Source organism: Argentina silus (assembly GCF_951799395.1).
Source record: "Argentina silus genome assembly, chromosome: 20".
Lineage (NCBI taxonomy): Eukaryota > Metazoa > Chordata > Actinopteri > Argentiniformes > Argentinidae > Argentina > Argentina silus.
In genome coordinates, this window is record NC_139674.1 from 8,688,861 (window position 1) to 8,705,922 (window position 17,062).

Here is a 17,062-nt window from a genome sequence, read left to right on the forward strand (position 1 = left end):
ATACTTTTTTGCTATCCAGGATCAGATCTATCTGTCAGATTTTGAGTAGTATAGGGGAAATCAGACAGCTTAATCTGATCCTGAATAGCAGAAAATGATCTGGATCATTCTGATGTAGATTAAAAGTTTTGAAATACTGGACCCTGGTATTGGAGGTGGTGGATCAAATGCTCAGCAAGCTAGTCTTACACCAACAGGAGACAGGAGGACTGTTTGTACCTCTTCCTTTTACATTTACTTACAAATGTATTGAAAAATGCATATGTATTTATATACATGTATAAAATACATATGTTTATTTTTTTTTAAAACAACATTGTTAACATTATTAAGTTGCCCATGTAGTAACTGTTGTTACTAGTAATTACATTAGTAACAACATAGTAATTACACTAGTGACAACATCAACAAGCTGTTAATGTTATTGTAATTGTATAGTAATGGAGTTATGTGGTTTAGATACACAAGTTCTCTCATCGGACTGTTCCTGGTTCCACTTGTGTGATAATAATACAAACCACTCAATTCATACTGTAATCGTATAGTAATGGCACATAGGGGCAACTTAATGGAAAGTGTTAATGACATCTGCTTCAACTCATGTAGCCTAATCAATTTCCTTATAGAGCTCGCATAGGGTCAATATGAGAGAGAAGCCCTATCTTTGACGTAATGAAGGAAAGCAATTTCAAGGAATGTGTTGACTGAATACTTTTATTTTGAAATATTCAGGACCACACCGGATCCTCAAGTCAGACATCTTTTCCTGTCTGTCTACCAGCTTCTTTTTCCTGTCTACTACAAGCTGGAACGGACGGACGTATTTCGAAATCAAATCACATATTTTTTTATATATAGAAGAACATCTCATTAGTCTAGTAGATGACGGCTTTTTGAGGTCGAGATGCAAATCCAGGATCCTTGTGAATGTGGTAAGTCAACTGCTCAGAGGAGGTGCAGTCCATGTCAACGATAGACTATACCGCATGCGCCGGATTTGCAACATGCCTCACCCCGCTGAAAATGGTGGCAACAAGCGCAGTCCTTAGCCCCGCTGTGATACATAAACACATTCACACATGCAAACGTAGCACTTGATTTCTATGACATGGCATGCTGTAGCAGGAGTGAGGTTCCATGAGAAGAGCGCTGTTTTTGAACATGTCGAAGATGCATTTGTTTACAATTAAGTCCCTAATGACATTATCAAACCATGTTGTTTTGATTATGGTAAGGTACAGATTCATCTCTTATTGAAGTATTTAGAGGTCATGTATCAAAAGGGGCATCATGTCTATGGCATAATTATTTATGATTTTTTGAAAATAATTGCATACAATGGGTTTCACTGTTCAGTAATCTTAAACCCTCTGAGCAAGCCTGCTGACTATGAGAAGTTGTACTAGGTCCTGTGTGATCACATATGTCTTTCAGGTCCCCCTCTTCCTCTGCCCTCCCTGCGTCTCTTCATCCCACCGCTGCGGCTCGTCTCTGCAGCGATGTGGCAAGTGGTCCAGAGAGGAGACGTTCACGATTATGGGATACTGGAGGAGTTTGTTACCACAGCCACAGAGAGTGTGCCTGAGCTTTTGAGTTCTGAGCAGAAGGCCCAACTCCTCCTGGGACTTCGAGCAAGGGTGAGAGATGGAAATAGAAACAGAGAACATTGATCTTTGTTAGATCAATGAGAAGGTAGCTAAGCCTAGGTTGCATAGTTACCCCGTCCTTTGCTTCTGACTGGTGATTTGTTTTTACAGCTGGTACTGGAGTTATGCCGCTCCGAGCAGATGACAGACCTCCGGATTATTCAGCTTCACCTGGACAGGATCCGAACCCTCATATCGCCTTGGGTGTCAGAAGTGAGTATCTCAGGGAAGGTGCGTGTGTGCGTGTGTGTGTGCGCGTGTGCGCACGTGTGTGTGCGCGTGTGTGTGCGCGTGTGTGTGTGCGCATGGTTTATGACATGTCTTTTCGTTAAGACGTATAGATTGTTTAATCCTAACAACTGTGCATGTTTTGTTGCAGTCATGTGATGCTGAGGTGGAAATGCCTGAATCAAACTTTGTGGAGCTGGTTGAATCTCTGCTGAAAGACCCAAGTGAGAAGGAGCAATTTTTCCAGGTTTGTGTCTCTAATATCTTCCTCTCTCTTCTTTGCCATTGGAACAAATAGCTGGAAAATATCTCTGAGAGAGAGGCATAGAAGTATCCATGAATCTTACTGTAGGTCAAGGTCAGCGTCACCGACAGTAACTACCAAGCATCAATACTAGCACACACTGTTCATAGGCAAAATGTTTTACAGGCTTTAGGAGGTTAAATGGTTATGTGGATAATGTAATTAATTTGTTTTTTTATAATTCATATTTTATTTTCTCTCCTAGGATGTCTTTCCTGTGGAGTTTGGGCCAAAGTATGACAATGCATTACAGATGCTCATGTTGGAATTCCTTTCCAGACTTGAGAGGTTACTCCCAATACCAGACCTTCAACAGGTAATGAGAATGAACAACACATTTACTGTATTAGTTTGTTTTGGAGAATTAGAACAGGCCTACCAAGTTGTAAGAACTGTGTGTGACATTTAGACATGTAGTTACTGTTGTGTTATGACTTTTTAACATCTCATTCTCGTTCTCTTTCTTTTAGACTGCATCATTGCTCAATGCTGTCCCCTCTGCCCTGGAGGAATGTGTGCAGTCTGTACCTGACCCCCAGCAACTGAGAACCCTGCTCCAGTACCAGAGAAAACTTGGACAGTTGGATTCCATGGGTTAGTTTCTTACAGAGCATGTCTAAGGTTATTTATTTGATTATTTGAATAATACACTTCAGGAAAATAAATTACTATGGTTGCAGGAAGAGGTAATTTCACAGTTAAACCTTTTATTGTTTTCTTTCTCTTCAAACAAACAGAAACTCTGCCAGCCACCTTTGGTGACTGTGTCCTCTCCTCGCTGTTTCTCCCTTCAATAATGAGTGTGGTGATTGCCCAAGAAGAAGTAGAATTAGATACACAATCTGAGTCCATGCATGACTGTGTAAGTCTGGAGGCAGATGGAGAACCAGTGACTCTTACAGGCTGTTCAGAGATGGAGCAGGGTTTGGCTTCGGTTGAAGAGAAGGAGTTAAGTGAGAGAAGCGCAAATGAAAAAGAACAACTCGTCACAGCAGATGATGATCAAGGAGATGAAATTACTGGAGTAGAGCTTGCTATGGATAAGGAGCCTGCAGATGGAGAATTAAACAATGAAGGTGTCAGTGGCACTCTCAAGCCATCTCCCTTTCAACCACTGAAGCAAAGCAAAAGGTTGCAGATGAAGGAAGTGATGTCACAAGGAGGCAAACTACTTAAGATGGACATTTCTGGAAGTGCGCACCAACAATCATTATCCCCCATGGTGCCCCCCTCCTTAAAGAATTCAAGAAGGAGATTTCCTAACAGTAAGACATGCCCAGTGTGTGGGAAGACATTCCCACGAGCCACAGCTATGAGAAGGCATCAGGAAACCCACACTCGGGATCGTTTCCACAAGTTCAAATGCCTCAAGTGTGGGAAGTGCTTTAGGGATCTTTATGATTTGAAGAGACATCAGCTGCGTGTTTGTGAAAAGGGGAAACTGAAAAAGGACCTCCCGTACTTGTCTAGTGGTCAAAATGAGGAGAGCTTGCAACCCTCAACCAGCGAACTTCAGGATCCATCACTCTCTAAGACAACCTCTACACTAGGATTATCTCAGAAAGAACCCCTGTCCCGCAAACACTGCTCTTTATGTGGAAGATTTTTTGCTCGTGCTTCAGACAAAGCAAGGCACATGACCTCCCACTCAGAAGAGCGTCCTCATCAGTGTATGAATTGTGAAAAGAGCTTCAAATACCCTTACCATTTGAAGAGACACCAGATATATTTGTGTGAGAAGATGAACCAGGGAGGTTTGCCCTCTGAGGTTAGCCACTCAGTGGGGAGCAGTTTCCCTCTTGCCACTGCAGAAATAGACACACAGGTTTCCAACTCACAGGTGTCACTGAAAGAGATGTTAGACACCAAAACCTGTCCTGTTTGTGGTAGGATTTTGACCCGTACCTCGGATATGGCGAGGCACTTAAGATCCCATTCAAAGGAGCGCCCATATCATTGTGCCACTTGCGAAAAAAGCTTCAAGTACAAAGATACGCTGACGAAACATCAGCTCATCCTTGGCCATGATGGAATCCAAGAGGACCCATGTCAGAGTGTGGACCAGTATTTAACAGAAGTTATCCCAGAAAGTTGTGGCGGACATCTTGTTACTAAGGACAACGACACAGAGCCCATTGTTACACCTGCTACTTCAGAAGCAGCTGTCAATGTATCCCCAGATCCAAAAACATGCACTGTGTGTGGTAAGACTTTGAATCGTACTTCAGAAATGGCTCTTCACATGTTATCCCACTCAAACGAGCGCCCCTATCAATGTGTCAGTTGTCAGAAGCGCTTTAAATACAGGCACGGTTTAAAGAAACACCAGATTTATATTTGTTCTCAGCTAAGCCACGAAGAAGCATCTCAGAAGGGGGACCAAAACCAAAGTGGCGATCGTCCACTGGAATCGAGCGATCTGCTGGCTAATGAGGAGGATGGCACAAAGCCATCCATTAGTGAAAGCCAACATTCATCATCTCCTAGCAAATCTTCAAAGGTTTATAGCTGCTCAAAATGTGAGAAGACCTTCAAGAACACACTGACTTTGACTCAACATCAGAAAACTATTTGCAATGGGGAGGAAATTGATGCAGCAACAGAACTCTTCAAATGCAATGAATGTGGGAAGGAATTCAAAGGGTCATCATCCCTGAGAATACACCAGCGAACTCACAATCCTTTCTATTGCACAGATTGTGGAAGGATACTACCAAACTCAGCTGCCCTAGCCAGACACAAGCTCATGCACAAGAGAATTCAGTGTACCATGTGTGAGAAGAGCTTCACTCTATTGGGGCGTCTGAGAGAACACTATCTACATCAACACAAATTTGAAGGACCATACCCTTGTTCTCACTGTGAGAAAACCTTTACTCAGTTGTCATACCTAGCCATGCACGAGAGAATTCACTCAGGGGAATACCCCTTCCAATGCTCTCAGTGCCCTGAAAAATTCAGGATGGCACATTGTCTAACAATTCATAAGAGGAAACACACAGGAGAGAAACCGTTTCTATGCTGGAAGTGTGGGAAGAGCTACCGGGCTTCTTCAGAACTGTCGGTGCACATGGGGACTCATTCAGAGGAGAAGCCCTTTTCTTGCTCTCAGTGTAAGGCATCTTACAGGACAAAAATTCAACTGAATACACACATTGAGCAAGTTCATATTGGCCTTAGATATCCCTGCACACACTGTGGAAAAGAGTTTATGAAAGCAATATCATTAAAAAGACATGAACTAACCCACACAGGAGAAAGACCATTTCCATGTGACGTTTGTGGCAAAAAGTTTATCACTTCACATGAATTAAAGATGCATGGCAGATATCACACTGGTGAGCGTCCTTACAAGTGTGAAGTCTGTGGAAAGGCTTTCATCCAGTCAGGCTATCTGACCTCACACATGCGCCTTCACACTGGAGAGAAGCCATTCAAATGTGATGTTTGTGACAAAGGCTTTAGATTCTCACATCATATGAAACGACACCAGCGAACCCACACGGGAGAAAAGTCCTTTCAGTGTGGGGATTGTGGGTTAATTTTCACTACAAAAAAGTCACTTAAAGATCACAAATACACTCACTCTGTTAACTAAAGTTCTAGTTAAAAAAACACATCCTCTTTCCATATTTGAGGTTAGTAAAGCGTGAATTGCTCCATCATCCATATTGAGTGATTGATTTGAATTACATGTAGCGTGTTTGACACAAAAACGATTGTTTTGTAAAGAAATGTGTGATACATTATCCACAGTAAGTGATTGATTTGAATAAAATGTTATTTTATGTTCATAGAAGTATTGTTTGTAAGTCATTATGCCATTTGAAGTAAATTATTATCTACTAACCCATGGACATCAAATAGTTATCAAAGTGATATCTGGTTAGAAAAGTAATTATATCATAATAGAGTATATAGCTTGCTCAAATAAACATTGACAACATAACAAGTGAAGAAAACACTTTTTCGGGTCAATCTGAGAGTTGTTGAAGAGTTGAGTGCATTCCAGCCACAATCAATAGGGATCATAAAACATACATTTTGAAGTTTCTTTGTCAATGATGGCATTTGTATACATGTTGGCTAAATATTATGTAATCTATTTTAAACTTAACTTAATGGGAGCTGACTCTTACTCATATGTGACAATCAAGGTAGTCCTGATTCTGAAGCGTGCCTGAAAACAACTCTGACATGACATGTACCTCTGATATCAGTGGCCTTACCAAATCTGTTCATATAGTTCATGTCAATATATCAATTTATGTACTACATTTCTGCTCGACCATTTTTTATATTGAGAGGAAACACTAGTTATATAAAGTGCCTGGTTACATTTATGAAAATCTGAAAATAAATAAAATGTTTTGTTAATAAGTTAAATGTTTCCATGCATTTTTGCAAGTTTGACAACAACTCTGACATAGATGTCACCCCACACTCAATTGTAAATCAAATCTGTGACTAAGAACATTTCATGAATTAGGCCCTATGCATAGAAGAGTTCAGGGACTAATCATTGTTTATTGACATAATTAGTAACAATGCACATGAAATAAGAAGAATTGAATAACGACCATTGAAGTATTTGCTCACATAGATCAATTCAGTCTTGCAGTAAACTACTGGTTTACCAGGAACTAACATTGAAAGCAAAAGTGACCCAAAAGAAAAATACCTACCAAAGATTGTAGGTAGACGACAAATTAGACTTTTATTTTGAAATGGTAGTCTTCTCTGTGAACACACCGGAAACCTTACGGGGCAGAAGAAGAAGAATATTTTTGCTAGCATGGACGGCTGGAGTTACTGAGGAAATCAAATCACCCCAGTTATGTTTTGAGATCAGGATGCAAATACAGGATAATTACGAAAATGGTAAGTTAATTCTACATGACATCCATTGAGTGTTATTGCTATTGGACAGCAAGTCTTCTATTAGTTTGCGACCTGCCAAAGGCTGCGCGCCCGAACAGCAGCCCCCAACATCCGGCTCGCCAATACCAGCGAAGAACTAACAACTATAGTCACACAGGTTTGATACCATGAATCTCTGATGATGTAAGAAACTTGACTGCGATCATTATAGCATATACAATCAAACGTTACTATCTTCACCTTTCGAAAATAATATTCCAGCATTAGGAAAAATGCATCATTTTGCTCATTTCTATTCCCCCAGATTTTCTCTGGAGGTATTATTAAAAACGACCCTAAGAACTCTTGTGCGTAAACCGAGAATTATTCTATAGGATCAATGGTACAATGGTTATGCCTGGTAATAATATGATGGGAAAGAAATCAGCCAAACGTTCAGTTGAACGAACTGCATTTTCTGTTTGAAGAAATGAATGAATTAATAAAACCAAATGCAATTGTGTTTACCACTTTCTGGATGCTATGTGTTTTCCCACAGAACTGTCAACTTGAACGGGATATTAAGCTAGTAACGCACAATGTCTGTTCAACATTATTTTACTCAGGATCACTGTCTTTATTAAACATTCGTTTGTCTTTCAGGTCCTCCTCTTCCTCTGCCCTCCCTGCGTCTCTTCATCCCACCACTGCGGCTCGTCTCTGCAGCGATGTGGCAAGTGGTCCAGAGAGGAGACGTTCACGATTATGGGATACTGGAGGAGTTTGTTGCTACGGTGACAGAGATTGTCCCAGAGCTTTTGAGTCGTGAGCAGAAGTCCCAACTCTTCCTGGGGCTTCGAGCAAGGGTGAGAGATGGGGTGCAGCTCTGGAAAAAAGAAACATCCAACCTGAGCATAGTCCCAGCCATAAATATGCTCTGACGAAACAGTAGTCTACAGCTGAGTTTCCACCGTTATAGGCCTCAAACATAGCCTCGCCCTCCAGGGTTTTAGGTATTCTCCTAGAACATCTGGCAGGCATATCCTCTTAAGCGAGGAATATGGCCGCCCATTTCGGGTGAGAGAAACATTGACCGACGGATAATGACATAACTATATCATTTTTTTGGAGCATCGTGTGCATGTAAACACACTCCCACTTACATGTATGGCAACGCAAGACTACCGCAAATGTAACAAATGCAATTTAGTGACCCTTTCATGTTGTGTCATGGTCAGAGAACAATACCATGGTAGTGTGGTTGTCCTTAGCATTGCTCTTGACTCGTGATCTTTCATTTCAGCTGGTTCTGGAGTTATGTCGCTCAGGGGAGACAGCAGATCTCCAGAACATTCAGCTACATCTGGACAGGATTAGAAGCCTCATATCTCCTTGGGAATCAGAAGTGAGTATTTCAGGGAATCGTTTTTTGTCACTGAGAAAGTGTGTGTCTGTGTTTTGTCTGTATCAACATCTGTATTGCCATGTTACAATCATATCAAAATGTGATGTGTGAGACATGAAGATTATCATTATGCATGTTTTATTGCAGTCACGTGAGGTTGAGGTGCAAATGCCTGAATCAAACTTTGTGGAGCTGGTTGAATCTCTGCTGAAAGACCCAACAGTGAAGAAGCACTTTTTCCAGGTTTTGCTTATAGCTTTGTTGTTTGCTTTTGAAAAGCGGAAATTACATGTAAATCCTATGAGATTAGTAAAGTATTAGGAGTATGCTAGCTTTTGACACAGTGTTGACAGAGAGAACGGCATGGATATAGCAATGATGATAATCCTGGTGTGAGACCAAATGCAATTTTAATTTAACTACAAATCTCAATTGTTGATATTGTATGTTAGAGATGTTATCTCTTCTAGGATGTTTTCCCGGGGGAGTTCGGCCCTGAGTATGACAATGCATTACAGATGCTCATGCTGGAATTCCTTTCCAGACTTGAGAGATTACTTCCAGTACCAGACCTTCAACAGGTAATGAGAACGAACAACACATCAGTTCAGCTGGGAGAATTTGAATTCCCACTTTTCACATTTAAGGAATGAACAGTGAGTAGTATTGTTTTTTTAGTTGTTTTTTTTACACTGTTTACCATTTCCCTCCATTTCTTAGACCGCATCATTGCTCAATGCTGTCCCCTCTGCCCTGGAGGAATGTGTGCAGTCTGTACCTGACCCCCAGCAACTGAAAACCCTGCTCCAGTACCACAGAAAACTTGGATATTTTGACTTCATGGGTAAGTACATAGGATTCATTGCACTTATTTCTAATTGTTCAATTTCAAACTGTATCATCAGTAGAACTGAGTGTTGAATATGTAATATGTGGAAAAGGTTATGGTTGTAATTATTTGATTATGCTTATTTATTTTAAGTATAACACTATACAATTTTGAGAGTTCAAATGTATTAATTGTTGGTCAAGTTTAACTATTGATCCAGTGATAAGTTTAATCAATATATCCATTTTGTCTCTCTCACAGAAACTCTGCCCAGCTCCTTTGGGGACTGCATCTTCTCCTCTCTGTCTCTCCCTCCACCCATGAGGGTGGTGATTGCCCAAGAAGAAGTAGAATCAGAGGAGCCATCAGCATCTATGCAGGACTGTATGACCATGGATGTGGAAGGAGAATATATCACTCTTCCAGAGTCAGACAATGCAGAGATGGATCAGGGGTCTGCTTTGGATGAAACAAAGGAGTTGGTTGAGAGTTGGCCAAAAGAAAAAGACATACTACTCACCGCAGATGAGGATAAACGAGATGTAAATACTGAGGCTGAGCCTGCTATGGACACGGAGCCTGTATGTGAAGGTGATCAAAGCGTCATGGACTTTCTCCAGCCGTCATGCTTTCAGCCACTGAAACGAAGCAAAAGGCTGCAGATGAAGAGAGTGGGGTCGCGAGGACGAAAGCTACCTAAGATGGACCTTTCTAGACGTTCACACCAACATGCATTATCTCTCAAGGTGTCTTCTGCGCCAAAGAAGTCAAGAAAGAAATTCTCAGACACTAAAACATGCCCAGTGTGTGGGAAGACTTTCCCAAGAGCCACAGCTATGAGAAGACACCAGGAAACCCACACTCGAGATTACAAATTCATGTGTTCCAAGTGTGGGAAGTGCTTTAGAGATCGTTCTGATCTTAAGAGGCACCAACTGCGTGTCTGTGAAAAGGGAGAACAGACAAATTACCTCCCACTTTTGGATAGAGATGAAAATGAAAAGAGCCCCTCCCCTTCAACTAGCAAAACGCAGGATACATCAGACTCCAAGACAACCTCTACACCAGGAGCATCTGAGAAAGGACCCCTGGACAGCAAAAACTGCTCTGTGTGTGGGAGGTTTTTTGCTCGTGCTTCAGACATGATGAGACATATGAGGGCCCACTCAGAAGAGCGTCCACATCAGTGTGTCAGTTGTAAGAAGAGATTCAAATACTCATATGTTTTGAAGAAACATCAGAGGGATGCATGCAAAAAGAGGAACCAGAAGCATATGCCTCAGGTTAATCAGACGTTTTTACAACAGGACGGGGACCTGCCACCCGATGATCATTCCGAAAGCAGTGAGCCTCGTGTCACTGCAGAAATGGAAATACAGGTCTCCAACCCACAACTGTGTTCCAAAGAAATGTTAGACTCTAAAACCTGCCCTGTTTGTGGTAGGAGTTTGACCTGTGCATCAGAAATGGCGAGGCACTTAAGGTCTCACTCAAAGGAGCGCCCTTATCATTGTGTCACCTGTGAGAAGAGCTTCAAGTACAAAAGTGCTTTGAAGGCACATCAGGAAATCTATGGCCATGAGGGGATCCAAGAGGACCCATGTCAGAGTGTGGACCAGTATTTAACAGAGGTTATGCCAGAAAATTGCACTGGACATCTTGCTACAAAGGAAAATGACACAGAGCCAGTTATCGTGCCTGCTGATACAGGGCTAACTGTCCAAGGACCCCCAGACCCCAAAACATGCACGGTATGTGGGAAGACATTGAAATGTGGGAAGGCTTCAGAAATGGCTAGGCACATGCTATCCCATTCAGAGGAGCGCCCCTTTCAATGTAGCAATTGTAAGAAGTGCTTCAAGTACCGTAACAGTTTGAAGAAACACCAAAAATATGTTTGCCCTATGCTGAGCCCTGAAGACACATCTCAGAGGGTTGACCAGAACCAAAGTGGGGATCATCCAATAGAGTTAAGTGAACCGCCAGATAACGAGGAGGATGACACAGAGCCATCCATCAGTGACACCCAACATCTGTCATCTCCCAGCCAACTTTATAGATGCTCAAAATGTGAGAAAAGCTTCAAGTCCCTCGTTAACTTGAAGAAACACCAGAAAACCATTTGCAAAGGGGAGGAAACTGATACGGCAACAAAACTCTACACGTGTGATGAATGTGCAAAGGAATTCAGAAGCTCATCATTCCTGAAAACGCACCAGAGAATGCACAACCCTTTCTATTGCACAGATTGTGGAAGGATACTACCAAACTCAGCTGCTCTAGCCAGACACAAGCTCATGCACAAGAGAATTCAGTGTACCATGTGTGAAAAGAGCTTCACTCTATTGGGGCGTCTGAGAGAACACTATCTACATCAACACAAATTTGAAGGACCTTATCCTTGTTCTCACTGTGAGAAAACCTTCATTCAATTATCATACCTAGCCATGCACGAGAGAATTCACTCTGGGGATTTTGCCTACCAGTGCTCTCAGTGTTTGGAAAATTTCAGAACATCAGAGTCTCTGGCAAGACACAAGAGAAAACATACAGGGGAGAAACCATACCTTTGCTGGCAGTGCGGAAAGAGCTACCGGGGTGCTTCAGAACTCTCAGTGCACATGGGGACTCATTCAGACGAGAAGCCCTTCTCTTGTTCTCAGTGTGACATGTCTTACAGGACGAAAATTCAGCTGAATACACACATTGAACAAGTGCATCTCGGAGTGAGATATCCCTGCATACACTGTGGAAGACAGTATATGACACCTGTGTCATTGAAAAGACATGAACTATCTCACACTGGCGAAAGACCATTTCCTTGCACTGTTTGTGGCAAAACATTCGTCACTGCTTATGAGTTAAAGAGGCATGAAAGATATCATACTGATGTGCGCCCCTTCAAGTGCAACGACTGCGGAAAGGCTTTCATCCAGTCAAGTTACTTGACCTCGCACATGCGCCTTCACACTGGAGAGAAGCCATACAAATGTGAAGTTTGTGACAAAAGCTTTAGATTTTCTACCAAGATGAAAAAACACATGCGAACCCATACAGGAGAGAAGCCCTTTATATGTGGGGAGTGCGGATTAGGTTTCAATCAAAGAAAATCTCTCAAGGATCACCAATTCACTCACACAGTGGGTTGAGGAGTTGGCCACCATAAATTCTGATAGAAATTCTAATTCAAATGTTTTGGGGTAAACATCATTTATCAGTCTGTCTTTGAGTAACATCTACAAAATGCATGAATAAAATACACATTAAGAAGGGATCAAGTTGAATTGATGGTCATTTTGTAATATAGAATGCAGGTGTTGTTTTGTGTCATTTAACACTTTGAAATAAAGGATTATTTTCAAACCACCCATGAGTAGTCAGTTGATGAAACTACAGTATGCTATTCCATTAACTGTAATGGCACTTGGGTTATAGTATGCTCAGTCTTAGAAAGGTATTGTGTATCCATCTCATTTATTTAGATTGCTCAGTTAGGCATACACAGCAGAACACTTGTTTAATGCATCAATCTAGTGTTTAAAAAAAAAGTAAGTGGGTAAAAGTAAAACAATGTTGAGAAATTAAAGAATCAAGCAGCATCAGTGTTATCTTGTCATTTCAGGTCAAATAACAGTCCTGAAACTTAAAGCCCCACTCAGTGATTTATGCATATCACCACCAATGTAGAACATGGGGCATGCATTCCACATGTGAACAGCATTTGATTTCTGTGACAAAATGAGATCTGTGAAGAAATTACATTCCATTAGAGCAGCATTACTTAATTGCATAATTTGTGTACAAAGCCTCCCATGAAAACAACATTTTACATACAATCAGAGTTTTATTTATTTATTCATTTAGGTATGTACAGGGTGGAATTATTCAATATTTCTGAATTGACAGTGACTGTAAGGTCAGGATAACTGAAGATGCATGGGCCTGTTCAGAGAGAAGAGGAAATAACACCTATTTGACTTCAGTGCTGCATGATTGTAACATGATGATTCAACTTTTATTTTGAAGGGGGAAAATACCGGATGTATTGTATTCTGTGCCGTTAGTTGACTTCCTGTTCCAAAACTAGATCAAAACAGCAGGATCTGATCAACAATTGTCAAGATGCCTTATGATTTAAATTGTGAACACAGTGTTTAGTGGACCATAAGGAGCTGACAGAAGATGAATTCGGGTAATTAATAGCCGCACAACAGACAGCTGCTAGTCACCTACTGTACTTTCTTGTCAGGCTAGCTAACTATCAAGCTAGTTTGTAGAAGCTACCAGCATGCATTCATACTATCGAAGAAGGTGAAACTATGCTTGAATCTCGTGTAAGTCATTCTGGCTTGCGTATTTTCTAACTACTTCTTTGGCTATTGCATTATTAATGGGCTGTTGTCTGCATCTATGTGGCAAGTGGCTGAAATAGGGAATGTAATGGAAAACCAGTCATGAGAATATGAATTATGCCTGCATTAATCTGCTAAAATCATGACAATTAGTATCTTACAGAAAGTGTATTGTTGTACCATAACAATTATGCATGGCATGCAGTTATTTGAATATTGACTGAAGGATTATATAGTGTATTTCATATTCTTTAGTCTTTATGCAAAATTCACTTTGTAACAATTATTTTGAATTGTCTCCCTCTCTTGCACAGCTACTCTGTCATTCTCCTTTGGTGTCTGCATCCTCTCCTCTCTTTCTCTCACACCATTGGAGTGAAAAGTGATTTCCACAGAACAAGTAGACTCAATGCATGGCTATATTAACCTGGAGATGGAAGGAGAGTCTATCACTCAGACAGATGATACAGAAATGAAGCAGGGGACCGCCTTGGGTGGAATGGAAGTAAAAGAGATGATTAGTAGGACAGATGAAAAGGAAATACTTACCATAGCGGACAATGATCAAAGAGATATAATTACTGACATAGAGCATGCTATAGACAGAGAGCCTTTAAGTGTAGAAATTAACAATCAAAGCATCGCTGAATTGCCTTTGCCCAAGTCTTCAACCCTACCATTAAAACAGAGCAAAAGGCTTCAGATGAAAAAAATGCAATTACAAGGACAAATAGGCCTTCAACATAAGACTCATCCTTCCAAACATGGACACCAATCATATGCCAAGGTGGTACCCTACCCAAACAAGTCTGACAAGAGAGCCCCAATCAGTAAGACATGCCCAGTATGTGAGAGGACTTTTGCCCGAGCCACAGTCATGAGAAGGCATAAGCTAACCCACACTCAAGATCACAATCATAAGTTCAAGTGCATCCAGTGTGGGAAGTGCTTCAAGGACCAGTATGATTGGAAGAGACACCAGCAGCATGTCTGTGAGGGGGTTATTCAGACAAAGGACCGTCAATATTGGATTGATGGGGAACACAGAGAATTAACTAGCGAACCTCAGATCACATCACCCTCCAAGACACCCTCTACACGAGGTACATCTCAGAAAGCACCCATGGACAGCAAAAATTGCTCTTTGTGTGGGAGGTTTTTTGCTCGCTCCTCAGACATGGTGAGGCACATGAGGTCCCACTCAGAAGAGCGTCCACATCAGTGTGTCTGCTGTGAGAAGAGATTCAAATACTCATATGATTTAAAGAGACATCAGAGAGACTTATGCAAAAAGATGAACCAGGTAGATAGCCAAGATGTTAGCCAGATATCTGTACAACACAAAGTGGACCTGCAGCCAGAGAATGCTCACTCAGTGGGGAGCAGTGGGCCTCTTGCCACTGCAGAAAGACAAACCCAGGTCTCCAACACACAACCATTGCCCGAAGTGTTATTAGACTCCAAAACATGCTCTATTTGTGGTCGAATTTTGACTCGTACCTCAGACATGGCACGGCACTTAAAATCTCACTCAAAAGAGCGCCCCTATCATTGTGTCGCTTGTGAGAGGACTTTTAAGTACAAAGATACATTGAGGAAACATCAGCAAGACCTTGGTCATGAGGGGATCTTGGAGGATTTCTGTCAGGCAGTGGACCATCAGGTGGAAGTTGTTCTAGAAAATCAGGAAAATGTTGAAAGTCCGCCAGACATAAACACATGCATTGAGGAGTCTAGTGACCTACTGGCTGCTGAGGCTAATGATACAGATGCATCTACCAGTGAACTCAAACGTCCTTCCCCCACTAGCACTGTGCCTTCACTGGAGAAATCTAATCATGGAGCTGCTTGCTCTAAAGAGTGCACTGTTTGTGGAAAAGTTTTTGCAACTTCAAAACTCTTGGAAAGGCATATGATATCCCACTCAGACGACCACCCTTACAGATGCTCCAAATGTGGGAAGAGCTTCAAGTATGTTTTTAATTTAAAGCTACACCAGAAAAGCACTTGCAAGAGGAAGGAACTAGAAAGAGCAAAGGAACCCTGCAAGTGTGATGAATGTGGGATGGAATTCAAAGGCTCACCATCCCTGAGAATACACCAGCGAACTCACAACCCTCTCCATTGCACAGAGTGTGGAAGGATACTTCCAAACCCAATGGCCTTAACCAGACACAAGCTCATGCACAAGACAATTCAATGTACCATGTGTGAGAAGAGCTTCACTCTATTGGGGCGCCTGAGAGAACACTATCTGCTTCAACACAAATTTGCAGGACCATATCCTTGTTCCCACTGTCAGAAAACCTTCACTCAGTTATCATACCTTGTCATCCACGAGAGAGTTCATTCAGGGGAGTACCCTTACCAGTGCTCTCAGTGTCCTAAACAGTTAAGAACAGCAAATTCTTTGACAATACACATGAGGAAACACACAGGTGAGAAACCGTTCCTGTGCTGGCTTTGTGGGAAGAGCTACCGGGCCGCTTCAGAACTGTCGGTGCACATGGGGACTCATTCAGAAGAGAAGCCCTTTTCATGCTCTCAGTGTGACATGTGTTACAAGACAAAGATTCAGCTGAATACCCACATTGAACAAGTTCATATTGGAGTGAGATATACGTGTCCAAAATGTGAAAAGATGTTTTTGACAGCGTTATCATTGAAAAGACATGAACTAACTCACACAGGAGAGAGACCATATCCATGCTCCCATTGTGACAAGTGTTTTTTCACGTCCTATGAAATGAAGAGACATGAAAGGTACCACACTGGTGAGAGGCCATACAGATGTGAAGACTGTGGAAAGGCTTTTATCCAGTCAGGCTTCCTGACCGTTCATCGGCGGATGCACACAAATGAGCGGCCATTCATATGCAATATTTGTGACAAGCGCTTTAGATTCTCTCATCACATGAAAAGACACAAACTAATACATACAGGAGAGAAGCCATTTGTGTGTGGCAAATGTGGGGCAGCTTTCACACGAAACAATTTCCTGAGGGATCATCAATGCACTAGCGCAGTTAATGAAAGTTGAGTTATTGTTAAACAATGTTAACATCAAAATGTCTGTTTTCTTTTGTCTTTCAGGCAGGTCTTTACCCAACTATATGCTCAGTTGTGGATTTGAGGTGTTAGGGCTACTGTAAACTATAGTGACTGGTTTTTAGTTCACTCTAGCATTGTAAATAAATGTTTGCTTTCCATTCCTCCATGGAACTTGTTATACACCAGAACCACTCCTCAGCATCAGCAGTGATGAGTGGGGATGAGTAGAGCTGAAACTACATGCAAAGATAGAGAAATAGCAATGAATGAAAACTTGTTGAAATAAACATTTACAATTCAGGAATTGTTAAATATTGAATTCACATTTTCTGTTTAAATCATGCAAGTTAACAATGGCCTTGAAATGTTTTTGTATGGTTACAATTG

At 41.5% G+C, this 17,062-nt stretch overlaps 2 protein-coding genes across 4 annotated transcripts; both read left to right on the top strand.

Moving 5' to 3' along the window:
* Positions 1 to 798: 798 nt before the first annotated feature.
* On the top strand, positions 799 to 6,500 carry LOC310820537 (TERF1-interacting nuclear factor 2). Of its 2 annotated transcripts, none has more exons than XM_083692207.1 (7): positions 799 to 932; positions 1,435 to 1,637; positions 1,758 to 1,859; positions 2,026 to 2,121; positions 2,384 to 2,494; positions 2,649 to 2,772; positions 2,916 to 6,500. In XM_083692207.1, exons 1-7 carry the CDS (start codon positions 905 to 907, stop codon positions 5,774 to 5,776), a joined length of 3,525 nt encoding a protein of 1,174 aa, XP_083548333.1. In that variant the 5' UTR covers positions 799 to 904; the 3' UTR covers positions 5,777 to 6,500. The 2 variants fall into 2 exon arrangements, with proteins under 2 accessions (XP_083548333.1, XP_083548334.1); XM_083692208.1 differs by having other exon boundaries at positions 2,649 to 2,799; positions 2,916 to 3,047.
* Positions 6,501 to 6,935: 435 nt separating this feature from the next.
* On the top strand, positions 6,936 to 12,638 carry LOC310820594 (uncharacterized protein). Of its 2 annotated transcripts, none has more exons than XM_083692303.1 (7): positions 6,936 to 7,059; positions 7,702 to 7,904; positions 8,342 to 8,443; positions 8,591 to 8,686; positions 8,914 to 9,024; positions 9,164 to 9,287; positions 9,534 to 12,638. In XM_083692303.1, the coding sequence occupies exons 1-7, from the start codon at positions 7,032 to 7,034 to the stop codon at positions 12,419 to 12,421; spliced, it is 3,552 nt and encodes a 1,183-aa protein (XP_083548429.1). In that variant the 5' UTR covers positions 6,936 to 7,031; the 3' UTR covers positions 12,422 to 12,638. The 2 variants fall into 2 exon arrangements, with proteins under 2 accessions (XP_083548429.1, XP_083548430.1); XM_083692304.1 differs by having other exon boundaries at positions 8,591 to 8,665.
* The last annotated feature ends 4,424 nt before the right edge of the window (positions 12,639 to 17,062 follow it).